The 13,817-nt window shown below is 45.1% G+C and overlaps 1 protein-coding gene across 1 annotated transcript in view; it reads left to right on the top strand.

The window, feature by feature from the left end:
* LOC115096974 (fibrinogen alpha chain-like) overlaps nucleotides 1-13,817 on the top strand; it is a 37,155-nt gene that overhangs the window by 10,745 nt on the left and 12,593 nt on the right. Inside the window, exon 3 of the mRNA XM_029612365.1 lies at nucleotides 8,680-8,863. Coding sequence (XP_029468225.1) covers nucleotides 8,680-8,863 — 184 coding nt within the window. The remainder of the gene's footprint in view (nucleotides 1-8,679; nucleotides 8,864-13,817) is intronic.

The following is a 13,817-nucleotide window of genomic DNA, read 5'->3' as shown; positions in this document are numbered from 1 at the left end:
GGAAATTCTCTCCAGCTGAATATAACTACTCTATTGGTGACAAAGAGCTCCTTGCCATTAAGCTTGCGCTAGAAGAATTGGGTCAATGGCTTGAGGGAGCACAACATCGTATAACCATTTTTACAGACCATAAGAACTTGATATATCTCCAAGAGGCCCAACGTCTTAATCCGCGTCAAGCTCGATGGGCGCTCTTCTTTTCATGTTTTAATTTCGAACTCTGCTATCGACCCCCTAGTAAGAACATTAAGGCAGATGCCCTGTCCCGCTCTTTCTCTGCAGAAGCCTCAGAGGAGCCCATTCAGCATATCATTGATCCGGCTCGTATCATCCTCTCTACTACCTTTACGGTACCACCGGGGAAAACGGTGGTGCCAAAGAGGCTCTGTAGCAAGGTGCTAGCCTGGGCACATGACTCCCAGTTGGCTGGACATCCAGGACGTGACCGGACTCTGAATCTTCTTCAGCAATATTATTAGTGGCCTGAGATGCGCAAGGATATTCGAGCGTATATCGACACTTGCACAAGTTGTGCCCAACATAAAATTCCAACAGGGAGAACTTGGGGTCTCTTACAACCACTCCCTATGCCCACGAAGCCATGGACTCACATTTCCACAGATTTCATCATGGATCTTCCATCACTGAGGACAATACAGTAATATGGGTCGTGGTGGAACGATTCTCCAAAATGGCCCATTTCTCCCCGCTCCCCTCCCTCCCATCTGTTCCTCGCCTGGCCCAACTATTCATGTCTCATATTTTCCGCCTCCATGGTCTGCCACAGCACATTGCATCTGATCGCGGTCCGCAATTCACGGCCTAATGTTGGTCCAATCTCTGCAAGAAGTTTCGTATTTCTCTGGAATTTACCATGGCATTCCATCCACAAGCCAACGGTCAGGCTGAACGGACTAATCGTACCTTGAAACAATTTCTACGTTTATATGTTAACAACCGTCAGGACGATTGGGCAGCACTTCTTCCTTGGGCCGAGTTTTCCCACAACTCTCATGCCTGCACTTCAACTGGGGCTTCTCCATTTCAGATTGTTTTCGGTCGCCAACCTCGGCCACCTTTACCCCTGCCATTGCCTGTCCCCTCACCTGCAGCACAGCTAATGGCAGCACAATTGAAAAGACTTTGGGTGCATACCCGGCAAATGCTACTACGGGCGGCTTGTACCGCGAAAAAATTTACAGACAAGCACCGGAGACCAGCTCCTCATTTCCGTCCAGGAGAAAAGGTGTGGCTTAGCACCAGGCATATTCATCTCCGGGTTCCATCCATGCGACTTGCTCCTCGCTACATTGGTCCCTTCCCGGTACTGCGGCCGCTGGGTCCCGTGACCTATCAACTTCGTCTGCCTGCCACATTAAGAATCCACAATTCTTTCCACGTGTCTCTTTTGAAGCCCTTGGTTCCTACTTGGCCTACTCGGAAAGTGCCTACTGCTCCGCCGCCCACAGCAGAGGAAGGCCCTATATATCAGGTTCGTGAGGTTCTCAATGCCCAGAGACGAGGCAGGAAGTGGGAATATCTTCTAGCTTGGAAGGGATTTGGGCCTGAGGAAAATTCCTGGGAACCTGCTAAGAACATTCTGGATAAGAACCTTCTACACAATTTTCATCTGGATCACCCAGGAAAGCCCAAGCCTTCTAGGGGGAGGCCTAAAGGAGGGGGTACTGTTACGGCCGCCGGCTGCAGCAGTCTGCGACCGGGGCCGTCCACTCACCCATGGCATCGGGTCCTCTCTGGGACGGCTTCAGGAGCCGGCAGCCGCCGCTGAGATTCCCTTTGCGGCTGTGCAGATCCAAGATGGCCACCGTTCTGCTGACTCCGCCCCCACAGGGCCTCCTAGAGCTGCGCGCGTGGCTGCTGTAGAGATTTAAAGGGGCCATGACAGGAAATGGTCATGGCTTCTCTTTGGGATTTCTTCCTGGGGCCCTGTATTTAAGGCAAGGTCTGTTCTTGGCTCTTGGTCTTGTGCCTTGATTTCTTGGTCCACAGCCTGCTTGTCTGGTTCCTGTTTGTCTTGTTCCTTGTTTCTGGTTCTCTCCTCGTTGGATGGATTTCCGCTGGCTTTGACCTCTGGACCAGCTTCCGACCAACCGCTGGCTTCGACCTCTGGAACGGCTTCCGACTAATCTCTGGCTTCGACTCCTGGACCGGCTTCTGACCAGTCTCTGGCTTCGACACCTGGACTGGCTTCTGACCATTCTTCTGGCTTAGTCCCTCGGACCGACTTCGGATCACTCTCCGAAGAACTTTACTTGAATCAACTTCAACCTGCTATCTGGATTACACGACCTGCAGGAGGCACCTGCATCCAGATCTTCTTCGGTTTCCAGGGAGTCTCCTAAGTCCCAGCGGCCAGGTTCTTATGTGCTCCTCCTGGGGGAATCGCGAGCTTCCAGGGTGAGGTCTTCATTTCACGTCTTCATCACCAGGCCTAGCCTTCCAACAGTAGAGATCTAAGAGGTTCACTCTCCTAGGTAGCGCTGACTCTACCTCGGACCAAGGGTCCACTGCCAGAACCATAACAAATACACTTCCTATTAGGAGAATGCCTCACCTCAGTCACACATGCAGAACATAAACAGACCTTTACCAAATACAGAATAGATCAACCATAAAGTAGAAATACAAATGCACAAACAAAAACTGAACTGGAAACCTCAAGAAGCCAGATATTCTATACAGTGCAACAATGAAAAAACAGAACTGTCACATTCCTCAAACATTAAACAATAAAAATAAAATCAAGAAATAAAATAAATACATAATCATAATACTAAAAGCATCCTAATAATAGTATTTAATAAAAAGCTGTTGAATAAAAGATCAAATAATTAAAAAGTCATATATAAGTTTTGTTTATTGTCCAAAACACCAATAAAATATTTCAAAACAGCAAACACATCAAATAACATCTGAAAAATAAAACTAAAAAAGATTTTAAAAATTCAAACTCTCCATACCTGGGAACTTTGATTTCCATTCACCCTGAGATTGTCATGGATTAGTGGGAGTGGGATGCACAAGCCTTCTCCTCTCTTTCTTAGAAATACACACACCCACACCTATATACACACACATATACACACATACACTCCCTCTCAGACAAACCCGCAGGCATCTCCAGCTCTTCTTTGATTGGGATCTACCTGCAGCCCCCATTTTCTCTCTCTTTCTCTCTCACACATACACACTCACAACCCAGGCAGCTCCCATTCTCTCTCTCTCTCTCTCTTTGTCTCAGACACACAAACACAGACACACACACACACACACCCCAGACAAACTCCCATTTACACCCACCCAAATCCCAGGCAGGATCCCATTCTCACACACACAGCCCCTGCTCATCCCAGGAAGGCTCCCATGCATGCATGGGAGCCTTCCATACCCTTCCATACCCTTCCATACCCTTCCATGCCCTTCCATACCCTAGGCAGGCTCCCATTCACACACTCCCCCATCCCAGGCAGGCTCCCATTCGCTCACACACACACAGACACGCAGCCCAGGCAGACTCCCATTCACATACAAATATACACATATGCAACCCAGGCAGGCACCCATTCACACACCCATCCTAGACAGGCTCCCATTCACTCACACACAGACACCCATCCCAGGCAGCCTCCCATTCATACACCCACTCATTCAGGCAGCTTCCCATTCACACACACTCATCACAGGCAGCCTTCCATTCACTCACACACACATGCAGACCGGGCAGTCAGGATCCATGGGTCATTCCTCCTCTGCTGCTGCTTCCAGCCTGTTTCTTCTCTGTGGAGAAAAGCCATTCTGCAGCTCCTTTCTAGTGCTGGCCCCGCGTTAATTCAACATTTGTGGTGCTAGCATTTCCTGTATTCTCATCTCTGAAGAGGAGCTGCCAGACGGGCTTCCTCTTCTGCTGTGACCTCCTGCTTCTTCTGCCACTGGTGGGATCGGGTCCACCAGCGGCACCCCTGGCCTTTGCTTCTTCTGCTGCCAGAGTGATTGGGTCCACAGGTGGCACCACGGGCCTCTCCTTGCTCCCGACGCCGCCCCGCTGGGTGTGCTGCCCTGTGCAATTGCACAGTTTGCACAGCCAGTGGCACCGGGCCTGCTTTAAAATGAAATTAAAAAGAAAAAGGGGAAGCTGGCTTGCTTTAACTGATAAATGTTACTTCCTTTTCAGGTTTAATTACTTACCTTTCTAAACTCAACCTACAACCAGGTGTTTCCCTGCCCAAGAGGGATTATAATCTAATAGCCGCATTTACAAAGGCTTTTTTCCCCCCCCATTCTGTAACTACGAGAAAACAGTAAATCTGACCTTAAGCTAGTACCTGGGCCAATGAAGGGAGAAGTAACTTCCCCAAGGTCTCCAGGAGCATTAGTGGGAGAAAAAGGACATGAACTCTGGTTTCCCTGGTTATTAGCCCACTGGGCTACTCCTTTGCTGCTTATATTGCTATTTTATGTGCTGCTTTTGGGTGTCAGAGGAGGGTTTGTATCCATGATGAACGTGTGGCTATGGCTAGCAGATGGAGAGGGAAGATGAGAACTCTATGGCTCTTTTTTGCGGCAGCTTCCTTCCCCAGTATGCTCCTTACAGCTGTCCTTGGAGCACAGTTCCTGTATTTTGGTTTGCAAAGCCAGAAAATTGAACATATCTTCTCTGGACAAAACAGTCCCTATGATAGGGGCACCTCCGAACATATGATTTACTAATACCTGGACTTTTTCCATACACAAAGTAAACCTTGGCCAATAACAAAAAGTATATATATTTCTACATTTACCTTACCAGGTCCCACTCCAGTCTTTTGCTTTCTACTGTCAATTAACAATGAATTGGATCAGGCATAACTGTGGAACAGTTCTATTAGGCTATATCCTAAAAATTAAGAATAATTTTGTCTCCATTTTGTCAATAATCAAAAATCTAAAAAGGGTGTGGAGGTAGCCCCATCCGATACACATCAGCGTTCAGTTCAGTAAGTGTTCTCTTACCACATCACTCAAGAGGTGGGAGACGGCTCTCTTCTTGGATGTGGACCTTGACAATTTCCGTGCTGAACAAAAAGGTTCTAAAAAAACAAAACAAACAAACAACTGTTTGTCTATGTTTACCCACCATAAATTAAATTTGAATCTATGTGTCCAAGACTCACAGCTTTTATGACTTTTCCCCATGCATCTTTGCTGAAACTTGCGCTGGTCATGAGGAGATCCTTCTGATAGGGAGGCACTGGTAAACCTGTTGAGTTTTCTCTGCTTGCTTTAATCAAGAACTGAGCTGCTAAAGATTCCTCTGTTCTTGTGTTTCCTTTGCAGCAGATCCTTTTTCTGGCAAGATTGGTTAGGAGACCTTGCTGAGCTCCAGTCATGTTCTCTCTCCTCCATGCCACCCTCCCATTTGAATGGTCTCACTGATCCACACAGTCTATAGGGATGTGCATTCGTTTGCAATGAAATAGGAAATATAGACGATATTTCCTTTTTCGTTGCGTTTTGGGGGGGCAATGAAACGATAAGAAAACCCATGAAATTTCGTGTGGTTTTCTTATCGTATTTCCGGGGGGAGGGGGGAGGGAGAAAGGGCACATTAAAAAAAACCAACCCAAACCCACCCCAATCCTTCAAATTTAATTAACTGCAACCCCCACCTCCCGACCCTCCAAGACTTACCGAAAGTCCCTGGTGGTCCAGCGGGGTCACAGGAGTAATCTCCCCCTCTCAGGCTGTCGGCTGCCACTAATCAAAATGGCGCCAATGGCCCTTTGCCCTTACCATGTAACACGGGCTATCAGGGCCATTGGTCGGCCCCTGTCACATGGTAGGAGCAATGGATGGCCCGTGCCATTTTTTAAGACGGCACTGTCTGGCCATTGCTCCTACCATGTGACACAGGCTAGCCCAATGGAACCGATAGCCCCTGTTACATGGTAAGGGCAAAGGGCCATCGGCGCCATTTTGATTACTGGCAGCCGACAGCCTGAGAGCAGGAGATCGCTCCAGGGACCCCTGCTGGACCACCAGGGAATTTCAGCAAGTTTTGGGAGGTTGCAATTAATTAAATTTGAAAGGTTGGGGTGGGTTTGGGTTTTTGGTTTTGGTTTTTTTTACAACCCTCCATTGTAAATTAAATTGGAAGGGTTGGGGCGGGTTTATGGCTTCATTTTGGGGGCAGCCAAAATAAAATCGGCCCGAACTGCGGGAAAATGAAATTTCCCGCGGCGGGCCGATAACGAAGGCCAAACTAAAAGGTTCGGCCGAATCACATCTCTAGTCTATACTCTATACGTACCCTCTGTTATTGTAATGGAAAATATGACATTAAAAAGCTGATCATTAAGCACTCCTGAGTAAATGTTTGCCTGTACTCTATTACCTTGATCGCAGAAATGGAAACTAATAATCTCAAGAGCTTACATCTCAAACCCATGTTGGCCTATTTATTTATTTAAAACATTTTTGACCACCTATCAAAATTTCTAAACAGTTTACCAATAAAATATTCACAATTTAATACAAATAAACAATAATAAATATAAAACTGAACATTAAATAGATAATACAAAAATTAAAAGTAAACTAACTGGAACAAAAAAGTGTGAGCATATTACTCCTGTACTTATCTCTTTACATTGCCCATAACATTCCGTGTGCAATATAAGGTAGCATGTATCTTGCATAAGATAATATATGGAAATAGCACAGAATGGCTTAACTACTCAATAAACCTACATGTCCCACAAAGAGACCTTCGATCTAGCAACAAGGGTCTCCTTTCTGTATCAACGATAGGGATGTGAATCGTTTTTTGACGATTTAAAATATCGTCCGATATATTTTAAATCGTCAAAAATCGTTAGGGCCATGATACAATACCAATTCACCCGATTTATCGTCAAAAAATCGTAAATCAGGGGAAGGGGGAGGGCAGGAAAACCGACACACTAAAACACCCTATAACCCACCCCGACCCTTTAAATTAAATCCCCCACCCTCCTGAACCCCCCCCCCAAATGCCTTAAATTACCTGGGGGTCCAGCGGCGGTCCGGAATGGCGGCGGTCCGGAACGGGCTCCTGCAATTGAATCGTGTTGTCTTCAGCCGGCGCCATTTTTCAAAATGGCGGCGCAAAATGGCGGCGGCCATAGACCAAAACGATTTGACTGCAGGAGGTCGTTCCGGACCCCGCTGAACGACCTCCTGCAGTCGATCTCCTGCCGGCGCCATTTTCCGTACGGAAAACGATTCGCGGCAGGAGATCGCTCCCGGACCCCCGCTGGACCCCCAGGGACTTTTGGCCAGCTTGGGGGGGCCTCCTGACCCCCACAAGACTTGCCAAAAGTCCAGCGGGGGTCCGGAACGACCTCCTGCAGTCGAATCGTTTTGGTCTATGGCCGCCGCCATTTTGCGCCGCCATTTTGAAAAATGGCGCCGGCTGAAGGCAACACGATTCAATTGCAGGAGCCCATTCCGGACCGCCGCCGTTCCGGACCACCGCTGGACCCCCAGGTAATTTAAGGCATTTGGGGGGGATTCGGGAGGGTGGGGGATTTAATTTAAAGGGTCGGGGGTGGGTTTTAGGGTGTTTTAGTGTGCCGGTTTTCCTGCCCTCCCCCTTCCCCCGATTTAGCTACGGACCGCCGCTGGACCCCCAGGTAATTTAAGGCATTTGGGGGGGGGGGGGGTTCGGGAGGGTGGGAGATTTAATTTAAAGGGTCGGGGGGTGGGTTTTAGGGGGTTTTAGTGTGCCGGCTCACGATTTTAACGATTTTCACGATACTTTAAACACCCAAACGGCAACAATACGATTCCCTCCCCCTCCCAGCCGAAATCGATCGTTAAGACGATCGAGGACACGATTCACATCTCTAATCAACGATCAAATCAGCAAGACTCAGCGAGGTTCGGGACAGAATGATTTCCATAGCAGGCCCTAAGTTCTGGAACACATTGCCAACCCAATTAAGACTGCAAACAGATATCAAGAAATTTAAAATAATTTAAAAACATGGCTATTTACATGTGCGTATACAGAGACATGACAAGTAAACTAGCAAGTTCTACATTGCAAACCTCTTTTCTGCCTACTAATTTTATACTATTTTAATGATATTTTAGTCCATTTTATTGAATGTGTGCTTAGGTACTGATTTAATAATGTTTTAGTGTTATTTTAGAGTAATTTAATGCTACCTATGCTTTTATGGTATTAATTTGTTATTATTTATATTTATGATATTATTGTATTTTCATTTTAGCTGTACACCGTTGTGAAGGTTTTATTACTGATGTGACGGTATAAAAAACCCAAATAAACTATAAACTATAAAGACAGAAAAAAATAGAATAAAACAATAAAAGATAATAAAACAAAAAACTATCTAAAATACAATAGCATTGCGACTGTATCCAGGAATATAAATACCCACAGATTAATAAAATCTGTCAGACATTAAATGCTTGCTCAAATAAGTACACATACACATAGGGTTTTTTTAATCTACTTGTCCAACTGTGTTATCTCTACCCAACTACTTTCTTGGTTTTATTGTAACTTATTTTATTTATTATAAGCAAACTTGGCGCTCCCTTTCTACATTCCACATCTCAGTGAACTGTATTTGCAAATTTTGAGGTTTTTTCATTTCAGTTGTTCTTTTACAGGGTCCCAAGTGCCCTTCTGGCTGCAGAATTCAGGGTCTGGTTGATCAGACTGATAGGGACTTTGCCAAGAGAATCGATAACATCAGGAAACAGCTGACAGATAACCAGAACAACTACAAGAGCACAGACGTGACAACCAAGGAAACCTATGAGCTGATCAAGAACAACCTGGTGCAAGGGCAGGGTAAGCTGCCAAGCCACTATGAAAAGACAAACCTTACTCTTTGCTTAGACCCCTTGAGTGTTTTTGCCAAGTTTAGGATGCTTCATGTGACTGAGCATTTGCCATTTAAAGGACAATGAAATGGTGGCAGCAGCCCCCAAATTCTCAGAATGAACTGCAGGTGATGTCACAGCGCTGCTCTCCTCAACCTGTTCCTCATGGTCAACTGAGTTTTCAGAATATCCAAAAATGAATATGTATGAGAAAGATTTGCCTGCACTGCCTCCATTGTATGAAAATATGATTTGTCATGCATATTCATGATGGATATCTTAAAAGTCCAGTAGGCTGGATGTGTCCTGAGGACAGGCTGAGAACCCCTGTGCCCCACTTCTTTGAGCAGTGGCATAGATGAATATTAGGCATAAAGAGAGAGAGAGAGAGATAGTTCTTCTGGTAAAACTCAATTGTTCTGGTGCAGTAATTAATATTTTAAAAAACCCCAAACTTTAAATTATGGAAATCGTAACCACAGACTCAGTAAAGATACTATATCTAGCTTGCAAACCTGAGGAATACTGTGTTCTTGTACAAAGTTTGTTGCCAACCAAACTCCATGTCACCTCGAAATATTAATCCAGTCCAAGCTTTCTAATTCTCAGCTCAGTGCTGTCCAGCGGGGTATTTTTTTCTTCCGAAATATACTGGTCATCTCATAATGACAATGGTATTTGGTTCATGTGCAGTAAGCTGTCAAGCACTAAGAACATAAGAACATAAGAAATTGCCATGCTGGGTCAGACCAAGGGTCCATCAAGCCAGCATCCTGTTTCCAACAGTGGCCAATCCAGGCCATAAGAACCTGGCAATTACCCAAACACTAAGAAGATCCCATGCCACTGATGCAATTAATAGCAGTGGCTATTCCCTAAGTAAATTTCATTAATAGCCGATAATGGACTTCTCCTCCAAGAACTTATCCAAACCTTTTTTGAACCCAGCTACACTAACTGCACTAACCACATCCTCTGGCAACAAATTCCAGAGCTTTATTGTGCGTTGAGTGAAAAAGAATTTTCTCCGATTAGTCTTAAATGTGCTACTTGCTAACTTCATGGAGTGCCCCCTAGTCCTTCTATTATTCAAAAGTGTAAATAACCGAGTCACATCTACTCATTCAAGACCTCTCATGTTCTTAAAGACCTCTATCATACCCCCCCTCAGCCATCTCTTCTCCAAGTTGAACAGCCTTAACCTCTTCAGCCTTTCCTCATAGGAGAGCTGTTCCATCCCTTTTATCATTTTAGTTGCCCTTCTTGTACCTTCTCCATCGCAACTATATCTTTTTTGAGATGCGGCGACCAGAATTGTACACAGTATTCCAGGTGCAGTCTCACCATGGAGCGATATAGAGGCAATATGACATTTTCCGTTTTATTAACCATTCCCTTCCTAATAATTCCTAACATTCTCTTTGTTTTTTTGACTGCTGCAGCACATTGAGCCGACGATTTTAAAGTATTATCCACTATGATGCCTAGATCTTTTTCCTGGGTGGTAGCTCCTAATATGGAACCTAACATCGTGCAACTACAGCAAGGGTTATTTTTCCTGATATGCAACACCTTGCACTTGTCCACATTAAATTTCATCTGCCATTTGGATGCCCAATCTTCCAGTCTTGCACCTCCTGTAATATATCACAATCCACTTGTGATTTAACTTCTCTGAACAATTTTGTATTTTCCAGAGTAGTGGCCTGTAAGTGAGCTAGCTACCAGCCACGACAGGGAGGGGACGACAGCAGCTGTATTCAGGCCAGTGCAAGAGTAATTGGCGCCCTAGGCAAACCTTTCTTCATGCACCCCTCTCCTTCAGTTTGCCCGCTCCTACTGGTAGCAGTAACTCCAGCACAGCACTCCCTTCTATGGCAGTATTGGATCTCACAGCTAGGGTTGCCAACTGGCTCCAGATTTTCAGGCCAGGCTGTTCCAGTCCTGGTTTTACCCCATTTCATGCAGGGATTTGTAGCCTTGCTTTTCTAAAGAGCTGCAATAGAGAAATCAGAAATACAATTCCCTGCATGCATTGAGGCAAAACCAGGACTGGCTCAACCTGTCCTGAAAATCTGGAGCCAGTTGGCAACCTTAAGCACAGCACTCCTTTGAGCCTTGTGCTGTCAAGATTTTGCTGCTACCCAAATTTTGGTGCTGTGGGTGATTGCCTAGTTTGCCTAATGGCTGTACCTGGAATGAAGCCTTAAGAGAATATTTCTCAGAACAAATTTCTCAGCTATACCATCATTCACCAGACAAGGATGCTATGCCACTTTTCCTATTATATTATTAATAGAAGATCAAGATGCTTAAAAACTATTAATTTGCAAGCGGTGATGAATGTAATTACGGTTTCAACTTTATGCTTAATACTGCTTAAAGTACAAGCCTTGAAAAAAAGATACCGATTATCTTTGACCTTCTGAAAGATAAAACCTTGATTGCCAATGCATTACAGAAACCTATTACGATCAGATACTGTTTTGTTAAATCACATTGATTCACTTGCTATTTTCTCACAACCAAGGCCAAACAAACGTGGTGGTGGCTTATTAATTGCCATATAAAAATATACCTTCTGACATATTACCAAACTGAAGATTGTTTTACTTATGAAATTTTTGTAGTAACCTCTAAATTGGCTAATTTTTTGTCTTGTGCACTGCCCACCAGGGCTACTTTTCCACATCTCTCCTCTTATTGAGTGTCTTTCTATCTTGAAAACAGACTTAAAATCTACACTAGTTCTGGATGATTTTAGTACCCATATGGATCTGGACCCATTACAGGAGAATTGTTCCTAACCAAGATGGATGGCATTGGTTGGTAACAATTTGTCCATACTCCCCCACACAGGCACGGACATAGTTTGGACTTCATCTTTTCAAACATTAAATCTTTTATCTATGTCAGTCCCATGTCTGACTGTGAGTGAAATCCCCTGGTCCGATTGAAACCTATCTGGTTCTCAAAGGAGGTGGCTGACAAAATTAAAGCTAAAAGAACAGCATACAAGAAATATAAAAGTTCCCAAAGGGAGGAACACAAAGAAGAATATTTGTATCAACTGAGGGAGACAAAGAAATTAATCAAGTTGGCAAAAAGTCAAGCGGAAGAGAGGATTGCCAAGGAGATAAAAAATGGTGACAAAACATTTTTCAGATACATCAGCGAAAAGAGAAAGGTCCAAAGTGGTATAGTGAAATTGAAAGGTGGTAATGATCAATGTATGGAGAGAGATGAAGAAATGGCAGAAATATTAAACGAATACTTCAGCTCTGTGTTCACTAAAGAAGACCCTGGAGAAGGACCATCTTTACACAACAAGAAACTGGAGGGAAGAGGAATAGATGAAAATCCTTTTACAGAAGAGAATGTATGGGAACAGCTAAAGAACCTGAAAGTGGACAAAGCCATGGGGCCTGATGGGATTCATCCAAGGATACTGAGGGAGCTCAGAGATGTTCTGGCGGGTCCGCTGTGTGACCTGTTCAATAGATCCCTAGAAACAGGAGTGGTACCAAGAGATTGGAGAAGAGCGGTGGTGGTCCCGCTTCACAAGAGTGGGAACAGGGAGGAGGCTGGCAACTACAGACCGGTCAGCCTCACTTCGGTGGTGGGAAAAGTAATGGAGTCACTGTTGAAAGAGAGAATAGTGAACTATCTACAGTCAGGAGAATTAATGGACCAGAGGCAACATGGATTCACCAGGGGAAGATCCTGTCAGACAAATCTGATTGACTTTTTTGACTGGGTAACCAAGGAATTGGATCAAGGAAGAGCGCTCGATGTCATCTACTTGGATTTCAGCAAAGCTTTGATACGGTTCCGCACAGGAGGACTGGTGAATAAAACGAGAAGCTTGGGAGTGAGTGCCGAGGTGGTGACCTGGATTGCAAATTGGTTGACGGACAGAAGACAATGTGTGATGGTAAATGGAACTCTCTCTGAAGAGAGAGCGGTTTTAAGCGGTGTACCACAAGGATCGGTTTTGGGACCGGTCCTGTTCAATATCTTTGTGAGCGACATTGCGGACGGGATAGAAGGTAAGGTTTGTCTTTTTGCGGATGACACTAAGATCTGCAACAGAGTGGACACGCCGGAAGGAGTGGAGAGAATGAGACGGGATCTAAGGAAACTGGAAGAGTGGTCGAAGATATGGCAGCTGAGATTCAATGCCAAGAAGTGCAAAGTCATGCATATGGGGAGTGGAAATCCGAATGAACTGTTTTCGATGGGGGGGGAAAGGCTGATGTGCACGGAGCAGGAGAGGGACCTTGGGGTGATGGTGTCTAATGATCTGAAGTCGGCGAAACAATGCGACAAGGCGATAGCTAAAGCCAGAAGAATGCTGGGCTGCATAGAGAGAGGAATATCGAGTAAGAAAAGGGAAGTGATTATTCCCTTGTACAGGTCCTTGGTGAGGCCTCACCTGGAGTACTGTGTTCAGTTCTGGAGACCGTACCTTCAAAAAGACAAAGACAAGATGGAGGCGGTACAGAGAAGGGCGACCAGGAAGGTGGAGGATCTTCATCGGATGACGTATGAGGAGAGATTGAAGAATCTAAATATGTACACCCTGGAGGAAAGGAGGAGCAGAGGTGATATGATACAGACTTTCAGATACTTGAAAGGTGTTAATGATCAAAAGACAACGACAAACCTTTTCTGAAGGAAAAAAATCAGCAGAACCAGGGGTCACGATTTGAAGCTCCAGGGAGGAAGATTCAGAACCAATGTCAGGAAGTATTTCTTCACGGAGAGGGTGGTGGATGCCTGGAATGCCCTTCCGGAGGATGTGGTGAAGACCAGAACTGTGAAGGACTTCAAAGGGGGCATGGGATAAACACTGTGGATCCATAAAGTCAAGAGGCTGCCAATGAAGAGTGGGTGACTTGCCAGAATGACGGCTACTGCCT

Source organism: Rhinatrema bivittatum, chromosome 1 (genome assembly GCF_901001135.1).
Source record: "Rhinatrema bivittatum chromosome 1, aRhiBiv1.1, whole genome shotgun sequence".
NCBI lineage: Eukaryota > Metazoa > Chordata > Amphibia > Gymnophiona > Rhinatrematidae > Rhinatrema > Rhinatrema bivittatum.
The sequence above is the reverse complement of the archived record's forward strand: the minus strand, read 5'-3'. Positions and strand labels throughout refer to the sequence as shown.